The 20,168-nt window shown below is 41.4% G+C and overlaps 2 protein-coding genes across 5 annotated transcripts in view; one reads left to right on the top strand and one right to left on the bottom strand.

The window, feature by feature from the left end:
* SPATA17 (spermatogenesis associated 17) overlaps positions 1–2,886 on the bottom strand; it is a 175,159-nt gene extending 172,273 nt beyond the window's left edge. Inside the window, exon 1 of one of the 2 annotated variants that reach the window (XM_032786263.2) lies at positions 2,797–2,886. In XM_032786263.2, coding sequence (XP_032642154.2) covers positions 2,797–2,864 — 68 coding nt within the window. In that variant the 5' untranslated portion in view covers positions 2,865–2,886. Of the gene's footprint in view, positions 1–354; positions 462–2,796 lie in introns of those variants that run through there. The other variant, XM_032786264.1, reaches the window with a different exon arrangement.
* A 247-nt stretch (positions 2,887–3,133) lies between these two features.
* Positions 3,134–20,168, top strand: part of GPATCH2 (G-patch domain containing 2) — a 215,551-nt gene continuing 198,516 nt past the window's right edge. For all 3 annotated transcript variants that reach the window (XM_075064334.1, XM_032786252.2, XM_032786253.2), the window contains exons 1-2: positions 3,134–3,333; positions 16,371–17,087. In XM_075064334.1, the coding sequence (XP_074920435.1) occupies positions 3,278–3,333; positions 16,371–17,087 (773 nt within the window). In that variant the 5' untranslated portion in view covers positions 3,134–3,277. The remainder of the gene's footprint in view (positions 3,334–16,370; positions 17,088–20,168) is intronic.

The following is a 20,168-nucleotide window of genomic DNA, read 5'->3' as shown; positions in this document are numbered from 1 at the left end:
GACCCTAACAGAGATTCTTAAGAAGCATTCAGATAGTGCCAGAGAGAGACACAAGGGAGGGGCTGTCTATTAGGAGAGCCATAACTGTGACAAAGGCAAAAGACAGATCAAGACCAATAAGAATGGGGAAGAAGACTCGTTACTTGGCCAGAAAAACAGCATTAGTAACATTGTTAAGGGCAGTTTCAATGCTGAGGGGCAGAAACCAGCTAAAAGATCATTTCTAGTTTCTGTTTAATTATATCTTTTCACAATAAAGTATCAATTAACAATTATTACATTGCTGAACTAAACTATTTGAAATTATAATCTTTATTGAAGCATTACAATCACATTTTTATTATTTACTATCACCTTTGTAAATTATTTTCTTATTGCTTCTCCAAGCTGCTCCCAGTACATTGAGTTGGATTAGAACAATCTCCTTATTTAAAGTTTGCAATGAGGTTTTGCTCTTTGAACGTGATGTGTTCTGTTGGTATGTAATTTATTGTACTAGCTGGTAATTTCTTGTTTACATCTTCATATCAGACAGATATTACTTTTCCACTCTTTCTTGTCACCACTGTACTAGATCTGGTTTCATGGCTCTGTATGTCGCTTGAGAGTTACTGTATCTTTTGTTCTATTTTCTCTTGTAATGTTTATCTTTTGGTGGTGAAGAGCCCTTGCCAACACTAGAAAGATAACAATTGGAGGTAGGGTTTGGTTTTCACCCTTCAAACTGAACATTCAGCTGGAATGTCAAGGGTTATCTTTACATCATTCACAAACATTTACTGTGACTTATGCTTCCAAGTAACTTTCAATAACATGAAACCAAGGCAGACACAAAATAAATATTACTTAATGCACTTTGATTACCTATAGTGTTTTGCATATACACATACAATGTATTCTGAACGCAGACTACATTCAGAATAACTTCACTCAAAACTGATTTCAACCCACAATATTATGGCACTAGTCAATATAATTATGACTCTCTTATGATCTGAATCTGCAAAAGTGATTTAATTGTGAAATTCTTAGAGGAAATAGGAATGTATAGAAGCCACACAAAGGTCTTGAAGCAGCAGACCAAGGTAATTAGCATATCAATATTTTTAGCAAACACTGCAAATTACACAAATCTGATATTGTCACCTATTAAAAATCTCAAAAAGATGGAAATAATTAATTCCGTATCCCTTTTATATATTAGATATATGTGTCAAAAACACAAATCTGGGTGACTGTTTTTGCATTTTTAATTGGCTATAGCTGTAAGAAGCACGTGAATTGTCTACTTAGGTGTGTGAGCAGTGTGTCCAGAGGTTACAGCTTGAACTGCAAGTCAGGATTCTGGACTCTATTCCAAGCTTGCCACTGACACACTGTCCTTAGCAAGTAAAAGACTGTCCTTTCCATACATCTCTTTATCAGGAATGGGGAGGTGGTATTATCTTTATATATGGCATTAGGGAGACCATAAATGGAGTATTGTGTCCCGTTCTGGTATCCACACTTCAAAAAACATATTGACAAATTGGAAAGGTTTCAGAAAAGAGCTATAAGAATCATTTGAGATTTGAAAAATAGGCCTTATAGTGAAAGATTTAAGCAACTCACTCTATTTAGTTTATCCAAGGAAACATTAAGAGGTAACTTGATCACAGTGTACAAGCACCTACACAAGGGAGAGAGTACAGATAATAGACAGCTTTTTAATTTACCAGAAAAAGGCATAATAAGATCCAATGGTTGGAAACTGAAGCTAGACAAATTCAAACTAGACATAAAGCACATTTTTTGAACAATGATGCTTATATTGCACCAATTTATCTGGGGACATAATGGATTCTCCATCACAAGACTGGATATCTTTCTAAAAAATAGTGATAGCTCAAATAGAAGTTATGGGCTTCAGGCTGAAATTATTGGGTGAAGTTTTATAGCCCCTGTTGTACTGGAAGTCAGAATAGATTGTCATAGTGGCCCCTTTGAGCCTTAAAAATCTATGAAATCCCTTGACAAAAGAGGTAATTATTTAAGCATCAATATTTTGCTTAGCTCTGGATGAGACATTATTCTCTTCTCTATGGATCTTACCATTTAAATAGTGTGTTGTATAAAATGCTCAGGAAACTCCAGAAGTGGATGCTAATGTAGAGCTGTTAGTTATATACATTATTTTAGTGAAGGATTTGGGACACCATTTTTGTGGTATAACAACACTCACCTTAATAAGCAGAATTACTATTGCCTTTGGTTTCTACAAGGGATTGCCCTAAGAATCACTTTCTGAGCTTATGAACACTAAGTGATAAAAAATGGTTCCCGCAGAAGACTATTTTGCTGTGCCACAATGGGATTTTTATTCAAGTTATCGACATTTTGATAATAATGTTGCTTTGGTGCAGTGCGGTAATATACTTGATATGACATGTCAACATTTTCACATGGCATGATAACTGTGGGCTCTTTGGGGCACAGACTACCTTTTATTCTGTGCTTAGCACCAGAGGGTCCTGATTCTAACTGGGGTTTAAGAGCGCTCGGGGAATATAACTATTAAGCACTGATAGTGCTAACTGGACATGGCAATGTCCCAGTGACAATGCAACACTGCGCTGGTGCAATGTGGTGACCTGGGGACGTGCTATGGGGGTGATCTTGCAAGGTGCCACCATCATTTGGAGAAGCTGTGTCCCACCCTAGCGCGCTGGCCTGGCTCTTACTAATGCTCCTTCCCAGAAGGGAAGTACTATGAGGCCAATGCAGACCTACGGGGGCGGGGGCAGCGGGGCCCGTTACCTGTTCCGATGGAAATATTCCTCCCTCTGGCCCGGCAGCCTCCCTTGCAGCCTGGCCAAAGTGGCCATGTTCCCCCGCCCTGATGGTGTATAGGCCGTCACCATGGCAACCAGACCGTACCACCTGGCTGAGGGGGAGGTAATTCCTCCCTACAGGCCCCGCCGGCCTGGGGTCGGGGAGGTAGGACACGGAAGAGGGCTGGGGGTGAGGGGAAGTGGTGAGCGAGACTCCCAGCTATGGGCCGTACCATCCGAGCTCCCTCCCGGCAGCGGACCGCAGGCGGGGAAGGCACGGGGGATGGTTGGGCCCTACTTCCTGCCGGTGCTGTAGCCGCTTCCGGGTTCCTCTCATGGGGGAGTGAGGCGCGGGCGAAGAGCGATCCCGACTCCTCTTCTCGCTCGTCCGGCTTCGGCCGCCTCCCCAAGTCTCTGCGAAGCGGCATCAGCTTCCCCGGGGAGCGGCCGGGGGAGGCACCGGGTTCATGTTCCGGGTCGCTGAGCCCAACCCGACCCGAGCTCAGGCGGCGAGAAAGAGCTGGTGAGGCCGGGCTGGACGGGGGCGAGGGTGGGTGGCCGGCCGGCTGGCCGGCCGGAGGGGGTTGGCGGCGGCGGCTCCGTGGTTTGGAGACAGAAGCTTTCCCGGCGGGGCCACAGTGCGCCGAGTTAGAGCTTCCTGGGGCTGCGGGGAGATTGTGGGGTTGGGCCGCGGGTGGATTCTCAGTCTCTGGAGTTGCTCCCCCTAGACGCCGCTATCCCATTGCTGCCACGAGTGACTGCTCCTTGGGGCTCAGACCCACACGTCTCCAGAGCATCTGGTCCTATTGGTACTTTATTTAAAAACGTTGCTGCGTAGGCGTAGTTTGACTTTTATATGGGGACTCCAGTCAGGACAGTGGGGCATGCATGGAGGAGGCAGATTCCGTGCCAGCTGGAGGTTTGCTGTTTGAGGGAGCAACGCCCCGCCGCCCGTCCCCAAACTGCGCCTTTGCTGTGCTGTGGAGACTCATTTCTCCTCTCTTTTACCAAACGCCTCCCTTCTCCTTTCTGAACCCTCTCCTTCCCCTTTTGCCCATCGGACAGCGTGGCTGCTGGTTAGGACCAAATTGTTGATGATATCCTTATAAAGGGGATTGAAGGCATGAACTATTGCCAAATTTGTCACATGAGGTCTTTCACCTCTCAGTCACCTGCTATTTTACGGGTGAATAGTGGGCTGTGTGCAAAAGGATTTGTTGTTCCCAGGCCAGAAGATAAAACCCCATCACCTCAAACGTGTTGTTTATATTGTATTAGAACCTGAAGAGACTGGTTCCTGTGTGGTAGCTGCTTTGCAAATACAGATTTACACATGCTCTCTGCTCTGAACACCTTAAGTTTTATCTGAAACAAGACTCAACAAGTAGGCGTTGCAAACAATAGGAGACAAAAGGATAGCAGTCATGTGTTCCCACTGGATAGTTCTGCTGTAGTAGTTCCAAATAATTTATTTTTGTTATAGGAGTGGAGTAAGTGGAATTTGACAAGGGAAGTAGAAAGGGAAGGAAAGGGAAAAGTGGTATCTGTATGAGTGGGGAGAAAGGGAAAATGAGAGGGAAGGCTAGAGGGCCACAGAGGGTTGACAGTGTTCCAATGGCAGTGGAAGGACCAGAGAGGGATAGAAAGAAGATGGGATGGACGAACAAACAACCAATTGACAGACAAAATGCATAGTCGTTTGCAGTGTTGTTGTAACTATGTTGGCCTCAGGAAATTAGAGAGATGAGGTGGGTGAGGTAATTTTTTTTATTGGACCAAAGTCTGTTGGCAAAAGTGACAAGCTTTTGAGCAAACAGCTTGAAAGCTTGTCACTTTCACCAACAGAAGTTGGTCCAGTAAAAAACATCTCCCTAAAATGAATAATGTCCACAGTCCAAACTGAGAATGCAGGCTGCTCATAACACCAATATTATGAGAAAGTGGTTGAAGACCCAACCACAACTGGAGCATTATAGAATTTTATGCTGAGTTGTTAATGAAAACTTTGTGTACTGCATTAAATGCATCCTGGTAGAAAACATTGTGCAACCATCATGTAAACCTTTCTTTGCATCGAGTTAAGAGGATGCTTGAGGTGTAGGAAATTTTACGTGACCACTACACTAAACATTGATTAAGAAGTGTTAAGATTCTTATGCTGATAAACTTTAAACACCCAATGCAAAGCTTTCTTTCCTTACATGTTTTTCACTTTTTTGTATCATTCAGAAATAAGTTAGTTTCAAAACAACCAAAGTAAACCTTTAATGTGCATTAGGTTCATTACAAAGACTGAAAATGAATACAAAGATGCTACAGTCCCACTGTTATGATCAGATCTGTTAGTGTAAACTAGAATTTAGGATGGAGTCCGTATGTCTTGTGGCTCCTTTCCGGTCTCTTTCATGCAAAGAGCATTATTATTAAAATTCTTGAGACTTTATACTACTATACCACTAAAACCGCTCAGCAGTTTTTGTTCTAAACTAAGAAAGGAATTGTTGGAAAAGTTTAGTGTTGGTTTATAGTGGAGTTAAAGATTAGAGGAAGAATTTCAAGGAAGGTTCCAAGCTAGGAAAACAAATAATGGTAGAGCTTCCACCTGTAGTGGTGACCAGGTAACACAGATATTTCCTCCAAGACCTCTCTGTGTGTGTGTATATGTGTATATATGTGTGTATACACACACAGGTCTTGGAGGAAAAGTGTACCAAAGTAGTTTTCTTTTAGCTGGACAAAAATAAGATATTATACTCAAACTTTTGAGCCAAAGAGATATGTTTCAAAGGCAAAACCAAGTGAAATACCTCTAAAAGTTTTGTCATCTTACTGCAGTAAATAGTTTCCCAAAAATTCTGTGGAAATTATATTTGCTATTCACAGGAGTCATGAAATAATGTATATCCTGAAAGAGTTAGCACTCCGAGACAGCACAGTAACATAGTTCACACTGATGACTAATAGATTGTATGTCCTCTATTTTACTTTTATGAGTGATAACATACTACAGTCGCTTTCTTTTAAAGAGTCAGGTTATAATTGTTACTAACAACTACTGAATGATCAAACCATAATGCTAACCTTGATTGTAAGTGCAGGGTTTTATGGAAGTTGGCTATACTGCCCCAAAGATATTGCCCAGAACTGTTTGGTATAGAGAGAAGAACCCAAAATCTAATTATTTTTTTTAATTATAGTTTGCCAGCTCTGGAGGTCTGCTAAGTATACTTTGGACTACTCAAAACTATTCGCCCCTCATTCCTCTGTACATAGGTTATCCAGGAAGCTGTGCTTCAATGGAAATCTATTTTAGTAAAATTTGTGATATTAAGGAACGAAAGAAAATTTAACTTCTCATGGTATAGTACTTGAGCTTCTGCGAAGCCATACCTTCTTGAAATATTAAGAGTTCTAAAAAAGATAGTTATATGGAGAATTCAAGAAGATAATTCTGTTGTACCTCTTTAGTCTGTTTCAGCAATGTGTTTTGCTTACTCTGGATTGTATTGTGTCCAGTTCTGGGCATCGCATTTCAAGAAAGATGAGGAGAAATTGGAGAGGGTCCAGAGAAGAGCAGCAAGAGTGATTAAAGGTCTAGAGAACATGACCTATGAAGGAAGGGTGAAATAATTGGGTTTGTTTAATTTGGAAAAGAGAAGACTGAGAAGGGGACATGATAGCAGTTTTCAGGTATCTAAAAGGGTGTCATAAGGAGATGAGAGAAAACTTGTTCACCTTAGCCTCTAATGATAGAACAAGAAGCAATGGGCTTAAACTGCAGCAAGGGAGGTTTAGGTTGGACATTAGGAAAATCTTCCTAACTGTCAAAGTGGTTAAACGTTGGAATAAACTGCCTAGGGAGGTTGTAGAATCTCCATCTCTGGAGATATTTAAGAGTAGGTTAGATAAATGTCTATCAGGGATGGCCTAGACAGTATTTGGTTCTGCCATGAGGGCAAGGGACTGGACTCAATGACCTCTCAAGGTCCTTTCCAGTCCTAGAGTCTAAGAATCTATGGATGGCAGGAGTCTACTATATATTGAGTGTTTCTCAGATATGTTATCAGTACACACCACCATTTAGGGAAAGCTTGTATTTTGGACACTTTTTGGCTCTTTGATTATTCTGATAATGATTTCATCATTCTAGCATATAAATATTGTCTAATGGTTCAAGTAGTTCTGACCTGGACAATTAATGAGGTCTTTGTATCAAGTTTTTGTTGCTTCACTTTATTTCACTCCATTTACGTCCATATCTTAAAAAGAGCAGTGGTAGTTCTCATTTTCTTTAACAAGTAGTGTCAAACATGATATTTCATTTAAAAGGCCTTGATTTTTTTTTTTAAAAGTACAATGGTAGTTTTAATAGTATTGGACACAAAAATATTTTGACATTGAAGTGATGTACATATATTGTAGCTGCTTTTATTTATCTTGGAAGGAGTGCATAGAGAGGAGGGGGTCAACATTTAGTAAACTCCATTAAAACTGTTTTATATAAATGTGTGGGTCACTGGAGGCAAACTACACTGTTAGTGCAGCAATATCTGTGAGAGAAGATACGGTTTTTGTCGCTGGCAGTGGACAGTTCTGTAGCTGTGTTTTTACAGTCTAATGTTAGTCACACTGAACTATGGGTTATATATTAAAAATATTTTGGGGAAGGTCCAGCATGTGTTATGCTGTATATTCCATATTATTAACATTCCTGAATTTTATCTTTTCTGACTGAATGCACTCTGTAGTTGCTGTTGAGAATTGTAATTAATTGTTGTTTTTTCAACCTGTTCCAGAAACACACATTTCTAAATGTATCTTTTGGGCCAGCCTTTGGATAATACTTCAGTAAAAAGAATTCATTCCCACCTGCAAAGTATAAGATTGACTGACTATCAGGTATCCACAAAATAAAAAGCCAGAAAAGGGATATGCTGATAAGTATTAACTTGCGGGAAAAACTCTGCAGAATATTAAAAGTGGTTTCTCACTATAAATAAATAGAAGCAGTTAGTCTGAACTTTCTAGTTTCTACTCCCATTCCTTAATTCATACAAAAGAGAAAAGAGAGAATTGTTAAAATAAATCAAAGGTACTTGCTTGGGTTTTCAAGAGTGGCAAAATCTTGAAGTGAGCTCTATGTACACTACAGTAAAAACCAGACTGGGAAATTCAGTTATAACTTTGTTTGTGTTCTAAACGTGCAGCATGGACTTTGATTTGACAAGACCAAGTAATCATACTAAGTGAACGCTGTACACATGCCGAACCAAACGTATTTGGTATTGTAAGGCAGGTAGGTTATAGCCATGTTGTAATTGTTGTGTAGATGAGGCCATTGAGGCTGAGTGGATTTTCATCTGTTCAGTCAGAGGTGTATTAGGATCAATTAAAAGATTTATATACGGGTAAAGAGTACTTGTCAGTTAATTGCAGGAGCACATGAGACTCATAAAACTTGATTTACAATGGGAATTGAGAACATTATTGCCCAATGCTTTTTGAAAATTTCTCACTGGTTTCCAAAGCATGTTCACTTCAGATGAGTTTTCTGCTCTGAGTGGGCACAGTCCATGACAAATCATACTTGTATCGAGAAATATGATAACTTAAAATATATAACAGATAGGGATTCCTATTTGAAACTTCAGACAATATTAGAAGTCAAATTAGCATTCAGTAGGACTGTGAGATTGACCAGCAAAACTATAGAGATATAATTATACTTGTGCAGTTATATTTCCCCATGTGGACACACTAGTTTATTCCAAAATAGAGTGTCCACATGGGGCATTTTATCAGCATAGCTATAGTAGTATGATTTTACTCCTATTACTACCAGTCAGTTTCCCCATGTAGACAAGCCATAAGTAAGGGCAGGCCAAATCCTCAGAGGTATGGTGGAACATAGACTAAGGTTATGTCTACTGCTCAGAGAGCGCTGAAGGGAAACCGCGGTTAAATGTTCACACTGGCAGCTGCTTGCGCAATAGCGTGTTCATACTTGCGGCACTTGCAGCAGTATTCAGAGTGGTGCACTCTGGGCAGCTATCCCACAGAGCATCTCTTCCTCTTCTGCTGCTAAGAGTTGTGGGAAGACAGAAGTAGTCACGGGGCATCCTGGGTCCTGTCCCAATGTCCTGTGATGCATTGCTTCACATCTCAGCAATCCCCGTGCTTCCACCTGCATTTAGTGCCAAGTTTCAATGGTTTGTGTACTGCACACTCTGCCTCTTCGGTCTGCAGGAGTGGATCCCATGCTGTTGACCAATATGCTGCTTGCTCTGACCAACACGTCATGAGTGGCTGTGGAGTTATTCCTTAACCTACAAAGGCAAAAGCAGTTCGACATTCATCTTGCCATGCATACTGGCTATGACATGAGATTGCTTGTGATATTCACGGAGGTGATGACCACAGTGGAACGCTGCTTTTAGGCTCAGGAAACAAGCACTGAGTGGTGGGATCACAGTGTCATGCACATCTGGGATGATGAGCAGTGGCTGCAAAACTTTTGGATGAGGAAAGCCACATTCATGGGACTGTATGATGAGCTCACCCCAGCCCTGCAGCGCAAGGGCAAGAGAATGAGAGCCACCCTGCTATTGGAGAAGTGCATGGCGATTGCGCTGTGGAAGCCAATCCTTCACTAACGAAGTCAACAGTTGGACTCATGTTGATGGAAGTGTGCAGGATCATTAATCGCATCCTGCTTCGAAAGACTGTGACTCTGGGCACATTGTGGATGGCTTTGCACAGATGGGTGTCCCTAACTGTGGAGGGGTGATAGATGGCATGCATATTCCAATTCTGACACAAGACCACCTAGCCACCAAGTGCAATAATTGGAAGGGGTGTCTTTCTGTGGTTCTCCAGGTACTTGTGGATCACCGTGGGTGTTTCAAGGACATTAACACAGACTGGTCCAGAAAGGTGCAGGATGCATGCATCTTTTGGGACACTGGCCTGTTCAGGAATCTGGAAGCAGGGACTTCCTTCCCGGACCAGAAGATCACTGTAGGGGAAGTTGAAATGCCCACTGGGATCCTAGGAGACCCGCCTACCCCTTAATGCTGTGACTTATAAAGCCATACAATGGGAACCTTGAAAGCAGCAAAGAGTGATTCAACAACAAGCTGAGCAAGTGCAGAATCATGACTGAGTGTACTTTTGGCCATTTAAAGGCCCACTGGGGCTGACTATACGGGAGGCTGGACCTGATGATGACAATATTCCTATGTTTATAGCTGCATGCTGTACGCTCCATAATATTTGTGAAGGGAAGGGTGAAAGCTTCATTCAGGGCTAGACCACTGAGGCTGAATTTGAGCAGTCAAAGATCAGGGCTATTAGAAGAGTGCTCCGTAGGGCCATAAGAATCAGGGATGCCTTGAGGCAGCAATTTGAAGCTGAAAGCCACCAATATTTGTTGTTATGCTTGGAAGTGCAGTGCTTGTAATGCTAGGAGGCGAATGTGATTGGTGCAGCCAATGCACTGTGAAGGTTTAAGAAAATTGCTTGTTGCTTTGCAGGGCTTTGTTTGCTTTCAGTTGATGGAATAAAGATTACTTTCAAACCAAAACAATTCTTTTATTAAAATACAATGACTGGAGGAGACAAAAAAAAAAAAAATCAGCACTGGGGATGAGGGAAGGAAGGGTCCCAGGAAGAGGTGGTGTCCCACGATGGTTAAAGATTTGTGTATTTCCAGGGGTCATATCCAGCTTTGTCCTTTGGAGTACAGTGCAGTGGGCACTGTATTTCAGCAGGGGTATACTGCAGAGGGATGAGTGTTGAGTACAGTCAGTACCGGGAGTCTGCAGAGCTGGACAGTGATGATGCAAGAGTGAAATGCAGCTGGTACAGATTGGAGCCAAGAGGTTGGTAAGAGCGTGTTGGCGGTGTCTGGGGGATGTATGGTAAAGAGTTTTTTGCAAAAGTGGCTGCTGGGGAGGGCGGGAGCGAAGCTGCTCAAGTTGCAGTGCTAGTAGCACCTGCAGCATGACCGCTTGGCGCTCCATAACGATTAAGAGCCACCCAGTGGCTTCGTTCTGATGCACCACATTCTCCTTTCGGTCCCTCTTCTCACTGTCTCGCACTCCTTTTATTCTTGTTTTTGGCCGTGGAGTGTATCATGACATCACACAGAAAGTCCTCTTTAGTTTTTCGTGGCCGCTTTCTAAGTCTGCACAGCCATTCAGCCAGCGATAACAAAGAGGGAGGCTGGGCTCCCAGGGTCATCTCTGTGAAACAAAAATGCAACACTTTACAGGAGCAGCATTGTTTGCAACACACAGAACACTGATTCAGTGATTTTAAAATACAGCCACTATTCACATACCTGTCACTAACTGGCTGACGGAATCAATCAACAGCTTGTTCCGCTACTCAGACTAAGCATGTTTTGGTGGTATGTGTATCATACAGAGACAGGCCTGCTTTCTGCAACCCTTCTGCCCCCATAACTCGCCTCAGCGATTTCCAGAATCAAATCCACTTACCAGGGGCCTCTTATCCTGTTTGCGCTTTGCGAAGATTCGACAGCTGTGTCTGGCTAGCCTCCTCTGAGGTAGAAAAGAGCTCCTGGCTTCATGCATCTCTGAGCTTGGAGTCATCCTCTGCCTCTGGATCCCCTTCCACAGCCTCATGCACGATTTCCTCCTCCTGGCTCGGTCCACTCTCGACTGGCACATGAGCCAGTGAAGTATCCACAGTGACCTTCACAGTAGAGGTGGGGTCGCCACCAAGTATTGTGTCCAGCTCTTTGTAGAACTGACAGTTCATGGGCGCAGCAGCGGTTTGCCTCCCGCGCCTTGTGGTAGGTGTTCTGCAGCTCCTTCATTTTGACTGTGCACTGCAGTGTGTCCCATTCATGGCCCCTTTATTTCATGCATTGTGAAATCTGTCCATAGGTATCATAATTTCTATGGCTGGAGCGCAGCTGGGACTGGACAGTCTCTTCTCCCCAAGTGCTGATGAGGTCCAGCAGCTCGGCATTGCTCCAAGCGAGGGATCGCCTGGTGGGTGGAGCAGGCATGACCACTGCATGCATCACCGAGCAAACAGGAAGGGGACTTTCAAAATTCCAAAGGAATTTATGGGGTGGGGATGATGATTGGTCACCTGAGGGCAAGGCAGTAGAGTTCAAACTGATGACCAGAGAGGCAAGAACAGACATTGTGGTACATCTCCCAGAGGCCAATCACAGCTCTGTAATTGACAGGGTGTCTACACTGGCACTCTTGTCAGGGTGTTTGTTTTTTTGTTTGTTTATTTTTTTTTTACAGCGCTGCAACAGCACAGTTTCTGTGCGCTAAGAGACTTGGCAGTGTGTACACCTCAGGAGTTACAATGTAGAAAGCTGCTTTACACTGGCAATTTTCTGTGCAGTAGACAGGGCCTAACACTTTGGTCTAGGCCAGGGAATAAAAGCTCTGTAAATAGATAGTATTCTAATCAAGTGTTGTTCAGCCAGGAACAAAGGTTGCACTGAAGTGCTTTATGTTCTTGATAAGCAGTCTTTTGCCAACCTAAGTATTCTGAATTTCATCAGATGTTAATATAGTGAGTATTATGCCAGAGATGGGATAGTGATCATTTTTTTTTAAGTGCTGAACTTGATTTATAACTGCCTACATGCTGATGAGAAATTAAAAAAAAAAAAAAAAAAAGGTGTTGTACCCTGAGGCTCCTCTCATGCCAAGTTAAAACAATTTGAAAGCTCCCTTATACCTGTGAAGATGCAGCTCAACACCTTTTTTATTTTGTGAGCCTGAAAAGATATGAAGTTGTCTTCACAGGTATTAAGGGGGCTGTCCTGTCATATTAAGCTAACTTGACTGAAAACTTAAAAATCCACCCCACCCTCACAAACCACCAAAACATTTCTCCCCATGTAGGTAAGGCCAAATGTGCTTGTACGCTAAGGCCTTCTCTATGCTGGGTTTTCTGTGTGTGGGTTTTTTTAATAGTCACTGATATACCCATATTGGTGCAAACTGACTTGCATTTCTTTGAAACTGGTGTAAGCTGCTGTGGTGTAAGTCATGGTTTGCATTACTACAGCCCAGTGTTGGCTAAAATGTGTAGTGTAGACAAGTCACGAGAAAGGGAGAGAAGGAGAAGATGGCAGAAATAAAGAAACTGGATCTATTCCAAGATTTTCCTGTATAACTAGGCTGTCAGCCAATCTGTAGATTTGATTGGCTACCAGTTACTTTATTCTGTCTGAATTTTTCGATAAACAATGCTTTATTTGCATGACTACCTCTTTCACTGATATCTACTGTAGTTATTTCTCAAAAGCAAGGAAAATGATTTCTTGTGAGAGCCAGAAGGACTAAGGATAAGCGAAAAGTACTGGTACCTGATTTGTGTTTCTTGCTCAAAGGAGAGTGCCAGAAAGGTGCACATTCCTGAAAGGTGTCGCCAAGATGTTGCTTGCAATTAGCAAGTGGCACAGGAAATGCCTGGTTATGTCAAAGAGTGACAGGAATAAGAGTTCAGTCATTATAGCAGGCATAGAAAAAGAGTTGAAAAGTAAACATATATACAATTTGGCATCATGAATTTATCAAAATTGAGATAGTAGACTGTACTACTCTGACTTTATGATTATGGTGATATGTCTTACAGCTGGCACAAATTATTTTCTTGAATTACTTCTGAAACTACTAAAAATAGCAGTATAGTTCAGGAGATGTCTCCTTGTAGGTAAAACATTTAATGGTGAATTTGAATTTTTTCATAACTAAATTAGAATTCGCCTAGTACTCTTGGTCCATAGAACTGAAGACACTTAAGAAGGTGATGGTATTCCCATTTTATATAGGGAAACGGAGACACAATGTGTTAAGTGAGTTGTCCAGGCTTATACAACAAGTCACAGGCAGAGCAGGAAAGAGAGCTCAGATATCCTGCCTCATGTTGGTGTGTAACCATTGGACCATCCTGCTTAGCACCTTTAAGCCTGGGGCCAGTGATGGATGAGTGAGGGAGGGAGGGAGGGAAACTTGTGTGCTGTATGACTAAACTCTGTCTCCATTTGCAACCTGCTGATGTTGGTAGAAATGGCTGACTCATGTCTCCTTTCGTGCTGTTCTAAAACTATATGAACAGCTTTCTTCTGGACACTCACCTACATAATTTACTGACCAATGTTTGTCCACTATATGTCACCAGGTATAACACAGTGTTGAGCACTAGAAGAAAGGAGGCTAATTACTTTGGGGTCTCAGTTTGTTTTGATTCCTTCACCTGGGTGTTCTGCAGTAAATCTTACTGTTTTGGCTTTAGGTTTTTGTTTTTTTTTTTTTAACTCAGGTACACACATGTGAGCCTATTGAAGTATTCTTGGTGATAAATATAGGTATGTCTACATTGCACTTTCGATGCCCGTGGCTGACCTGTGCCAGCTGACTCAGGCTCCCAGGCTGCGGAACCCTGTTTAGATTTTTGGGCTTGGGCTGGAGCCCAGGCTTTAGGATCCTGTGAGGTGGGAGGGTTCCAGAGCTCGGGCTGAACCCAGAAGTCTACACTGCAATGAAACAGCCCTGTAGCCCGAGCAAGCCCTACGAGTCTGAGGCAGTTGTCACGGACCAGCTATGTTTTTTTAATGCTAGTGAAGTGATGTGAGCTGTGATGCAGAGTAAAATTCTTTCCTCATATCTGCATGATGCCTCTTAGTCAGATTGTTTTCTCATAAAGTTGTGTGATTCCTACTGATGTGAGTGTGTAGATCAGAAAGGACAATTTTGCCTTTAATCTTCTAGACTTTCATTTAGGGGAAAGGTTCTCTCAACTTAATGTCGCTCTAGTGAATCAATATTTTTTAAAGATCAAATAGATATTAGTTGTTCGGGAAGACAATTAATCACTATTAAAAACCTTACATAATCAAAAAATTAGTGTTTCAGATTCATCTTGGCAATTAGGTAGCATCAAGAGACAATTATCTTGTGACAACATTGTGACGTTCTCCTGGTGTTATCTGAACCGGTGATCTGCTAGGTCACTCCAATCCTCAGCTCTGGGAGCCAGCCTTACCGTGCTTTGCTATGAGAACCCCTACTCCCGGGCTGTTCATGAACAGCTTCTAGCATGTAAACTTCTCCCAGAATGTAAGTGAGCACTTTTGGCCAGTTACTGCTTTGATAGTTCAACCGAATGACACTAGCCAATATCTCCAGTCCCATTCACAACCCTAGGAACCTGCGTCTTGCAGTGTCCAGTTATGCCCACTGGACACTGCAAACTTAGATTAGTTTGTCAATTTAACAAAGAAATTGATATGTACCAGGCTTGTTATCCCAAGGGGAGTCTTTGACACGCTTCAAACCAAACACACTGCTATCTATATGATAGATTTTAAGTGTTTATAAGTCAAAGCACAAGAAGTGAGATTTGGTCAAGTGAAATAAAAGCAAAACACATTCTAAGCTGATCTTAATGCTTTCAGTGCCCTTACAAATATTTTCACCACAGGCTGGCTGGTTGCTCTTCAACCAGGCTCTCCCCTTTGATCAGCGCTTCGGTCACTTGGTGATGGTGTCTGTAGATGGAGGTGGAAGAGGAGAGCGAGCATGGCAACTGTCTCCCTTTTATCATATCCTTTCTCCCTCTTGGCGTTGCTCCCCGCGCACCCTCCTCCCCCTTCAGAGTCAAGCGAGCATTACTTCATCCTAGTCCCAAACTGACCAAAGGAAGCGGGAGTGACTCACTTGAGAGTCAAACAGGTCCTTTGTTGCTACCTAGGCCAGTGTCCTTGTTACTGTGAGGCTAGGCTGGATTTGTCCCATACATACCCTGATGAGGTGTAAGCTGCCCTTCTGTTCTTGGAAAGTTTTGCCTGGGCTTGTTTTAAGCTATGAGGACACATTTTTAGCCTCATAACTATATACATGAAATTACAACCTCTAACGTTACTATAACATTACTACAATAACAATGCTTGGTGCATCATGAGCCTTCTGAAGACACCCGACATGACAAACTTTGCGTTGGATACCACACAATCATATTATAAGGATGAACATTGGGGTGCAGGGTGTTCCCCTGACATATAAAATGTTTGTGACACTCTATCCTAATGACAACTTTTAAAGTTGTCCCTAATAATATACTATAAAGGAGAAAAAATCGTATATTCAATTTCCTACTTAATAGATAATTTAAAATGTGCTCACTTGCTTCTAATTATGTATTGACAGATTTTGCCAGTCTTCACAGATGACAAATTTAACCCCCTGAAAACTATGAAATTGAAATGAAATATCTATAAATAAAAGCAATATTAGGAGGACTGCCAAAAATTGAAGGGCTGTTGTTGTTAAGATGGAAGTTAGGGGAGAGAGTGACATTACAAAGGGAAAGCCTCCTCATAAGTGTGTTGTAGTATTGGCTGATTTAGAAGACAGCTTTCTATAGAACTACAACGGCATTAAAAGTGCTGATCATAAGACTGTCTTTGACATTATAATGATATTGATATATGAAAACATACTGCTGAAGTTGATGCACATTGTAATCAGTTTTGTTTTTGTTTTTTCTCTGCATATGTAGGCATTTCAGTAGGACTATGGAGGAACTAGTTCATGATCTGGTCTCAGCACTGGAAGAAAGTTCAGAGCAAGCCAGAGGAGGTTTTGCTGATACTGGAGATCACTCTCGCAGCGTGTCTTGTCTTCTAAAACGCCAGGCAAGAAAAAGGAGAGGACGAAAAAGACGTTCATTTATCACTCATCATCCTTGGGAGACTAGTCACTGTTTAAGTGAAGGTTCTGATTCCAGTCTAGAAGAACCAAGCAAGGACTATAGAGAGAATCATACTACTAATAAGAAAGACCACAGTGACTCTGATGATCAGTTGTTGGTTGCTAAACGCAGGCCTTCTTCAAATTTAAATAATATTAGAGGCAAAAGACCTCTGTGGCATGAGTCTGATTTGGCTCTTGACAATTTAGGAAACAGGACCCTGCGTAGGAGGAGAAAGGTGAAACGCATGGCAGTAGACCCACCATCAGATGTCACAAATACACTAACACTGACCCAACAACAGGATAACAGCAGAGATCAAGAAATGGATAATGATAATAGATCTTACCAACATCAAGAATTTGCCAAGAGCAAAGTGAAAAAAAGAAAACTAGCTACAAGTAGGCAAGGACCAGAAATCTTGGATGAAGGAGTGGTTATAGAGAGTGAAGAAGCGAACCAGGCAAATAAGGACAAAATGGAGTATGAGGAGCAAAAGGGTTCAGATGAGAACATGAGTGACAGGTGATTGTTTGTTTGTTTTTTCTTTTTCTGTCAACTGAAACAAAATTGTTATATTGCTACAGTAGTGGTGTAGATATTGACAAGTCTCATTTTCTTTATTCCAAAATTAAATTTCCTGTAATACTAGAATACTGCTACTTCAAACATGTTGTATAAGGTTAAATTATAGCAATTCAGAGGAAATTCGATGGGTGGCAGAGAAGGTTCAAAGGAAACAATTACTTGAAGAAAATTTATACTAATTGTTTCAATATTAAGACCAAGAAAACAGGAATTTAAAAATGACTTAAATGTTATGTTGTTGTATTATGCAAGGTATTTGAACTAGTAGTTAATTACACACAAGGTAATTAAATAGCTTAGATTTTCCAGCTTCTAGGCGCTGGTGCTTTGATTGTTGCTGGTATTCATCAGAAGAGGATCTGTGTGTCATGGGCATAAAAAGTCTATAGGTTGCCAAGAATGCACATCACTTACAAAATGCAAAAACCAATTTATAGTTAAGAAACACCTGAGCTTGCCATTAGAAAAACGGGATGATGACCTTTTGGCAGTATGCCTCATTAATCTATTCTAAACAGCAGGCATACCACAATAGTAATTGTTTCGAAAGTACTATTTTGACAACACAGTAAGGTGTCATTTTCCACCACACAAAAATGATGTTACCTGCAGGGTCTGATGATCCTGATCATGCTTATCCAGTTTTGTGTTGTTCTGAATGCAGAACTGTGAGCAGGGCAACTCCTATTTAAGACAAATTCTGGCAATCTAGTGGCTAGACAGCAACGTTGTTCCTCATTTGTTGTCGGAGTTTTATCTATAAACTGCAGTGAATCTCTTGCTTGTTGGCCATAGTTTAGGTGTGCTTAGTGATGGCATGCATAAGTTCTTGGCTAGGGCAAGAAGAGAGGTCATTTATTCAGTGTTGGTAAGTTACTGATTCCAATTACTCAGAAAACAATAAGGGGGATAGTATTTATTGAAGTTGCTTTTTATACTCTTTCCATCTATTTTCTCAGAACTGTAGACAGTTTTTAAATCACAACAGGAATCCTGAGTCACCTTGCCACTGAAAAGAAACTGAATTTCATAGTGTCTTCACACTCGTATTGGACCAGAAGTAGGTCTTGTTGAGGCCTTTGTGTCTGGAACGCTTTCAGATTCCATCATGTTTGTCCTGTACTCTTGTAAATTTTTTTTGTTAAATTTTAACACTTTTTAAAATGTCTTGTGCCAGAGGAGGGTAAAAATACTTCAGTGCAAAACTCATTATCCAGTGTTTGGGTGGAGGGAGCCAAGGTCAGGGGAAAATCCTCCAAACACCCCAAAAAGGGCAGCTTACTGATTTCAAGTACAAAAATGACTATCCCTTATGGATTCTACTTGTCATCTATTCTTGTGCTTCAAGGGGTGGAGGGATAGCTCAGTGGTTTCCACATTGGTCTGCTAAACCCAGGGTTGTGAGTTCAGTCCTTGAGGGGGTCACTTAAGGATCTGGGGCAAAATCAGTACTTGGTCCTGATAGTGAAGGCAGGGGGCTGGACTCAATGAGCTTTCAGGGTCCCTTCCAGTTCTATGAGATAGGTAGAGCTCCATATATCATCAACACTATCAGTTTAAAAAACATGCTCCTTTCTGGAAATACTTTACTTAGTAATACTGTCACAGAGAAAACTTTCTCTGATTGTCATTTGCCAGCACTTTACTGCCAAATTTTGCCTTTTCCACCCATTTGTGTTCTTTAACACAGCAACAGGGGGCAGGGAAACATTTTTTTCTTCAAAAAAAAAAAATAGATGAAAATGTGACTGCAAAACCACAATGTGACAAGGAGATTCAGAGGTATATGGAGTACTCAGACTACTTTTAACTCTAATTTTCAATTGGCTAGACTTCAACTTGATGGTGCCCATTAAATGCATTACTACTATATGATTCTATTACTTTATTCCACAAGAGGAACAAGAAACATACTAGCAAGCCTCTCTGCAGCTATTGGGTTCTGAAAGCATTGGCAGAGATAAAAATGTCTTCCTAAAACTGTGTGCTAGACACAGAGGTAAATTATTGAAAAAAATTTGGTAAGATTCATGTCTTCAATAATAGTGCTGAGTCACATTTGAACTCTAGAATCCAGAGTTAATCAAGTCTGCCATGCCAATTTTCATTTTCCCGCATATGAAGGCTTTGTTTTCCAGATACTTTTGTTTTGTGTATATTTCAGTGGGACACATCTTCCACATTTACAACTCTTCCAGCAACAGTCCCTGTGCCTATAGTATGATGCCCCAACGGAGGCAGGGGCTTCATTGTGTTAGGCTAAAAATCTACATCTATTGAGCATGCTCTGCAAAGTCTTCAAATGCTTAAAGCTTTTATTGTATGGCACCACTCTATATAAATTGATCAAGAGCAAATGCCTCAGTGAAGATTACTTAAGTACCGAAGTTCAAATTGCAAACTTAAAGGGAAGAGATGAGTATGGTTCTCTTAAGGTTTGCCTGTAAGAACAGTTTGGTTCATGGCAAGATGGGGTATAAATCTACCTTGTAGTAAATATCTGTATAGACCCTGCTGATTATCTTTACAATGATCAATCACTGCTTGAATCTTGAAATACTATAAAGCAAATCTTAGTGTCTTCTTTCCGTAAAGTATCCCATCCTCACTTTAATTCCACCATAGACAACTTTGTATATTTCACAGTTCTAAATGTCCCACAACTTTACATCACATTTCTTTTTTAGAATTAACTGTTTGTTGAAGCTTTCCACCTGTCTAAAAGTATTTCCTTAATGCACTTTAAGCCATTCCCGTATCAAAGCAGATGGATCAAAGCTGTCTATGGATGAAACTTTTAGTATGTGGCAGCAGAATCTACATGGATGCTTAGTGGGCTGCAGGATAGTATTGGATAGACTTACACCTCAGCTTGCCATGATCTCAGTAAGGCCAGGTCTACACGACATGCGAAAATCGATTTTAGATACGCAATTTCAGCTACGAGAATAGCGTAGCTGAAATCGATTATCTAAAATCGATCTACTCACCCGTCTTCACCACGCAGGATCGATGTGC

Source organism: Chelonoidis abingdonii, chromosome 3 (genome assembly GCF_003597395.2).
Source record: "Chelonoidis abingdonii isolate Lonesome George chromosome 3, CheloAbing_2.0, whole genome shotgun sequence".
Classification (NCBI taxonomy): Eukaryota; Metazoa; Chordata; order Testudines; family Testudinidae; genus Chelonoidis; species Chelonoidis abingdonii.
This window is presented reverse-complemented; position numbering and strand designations above follow the sequence as displayed.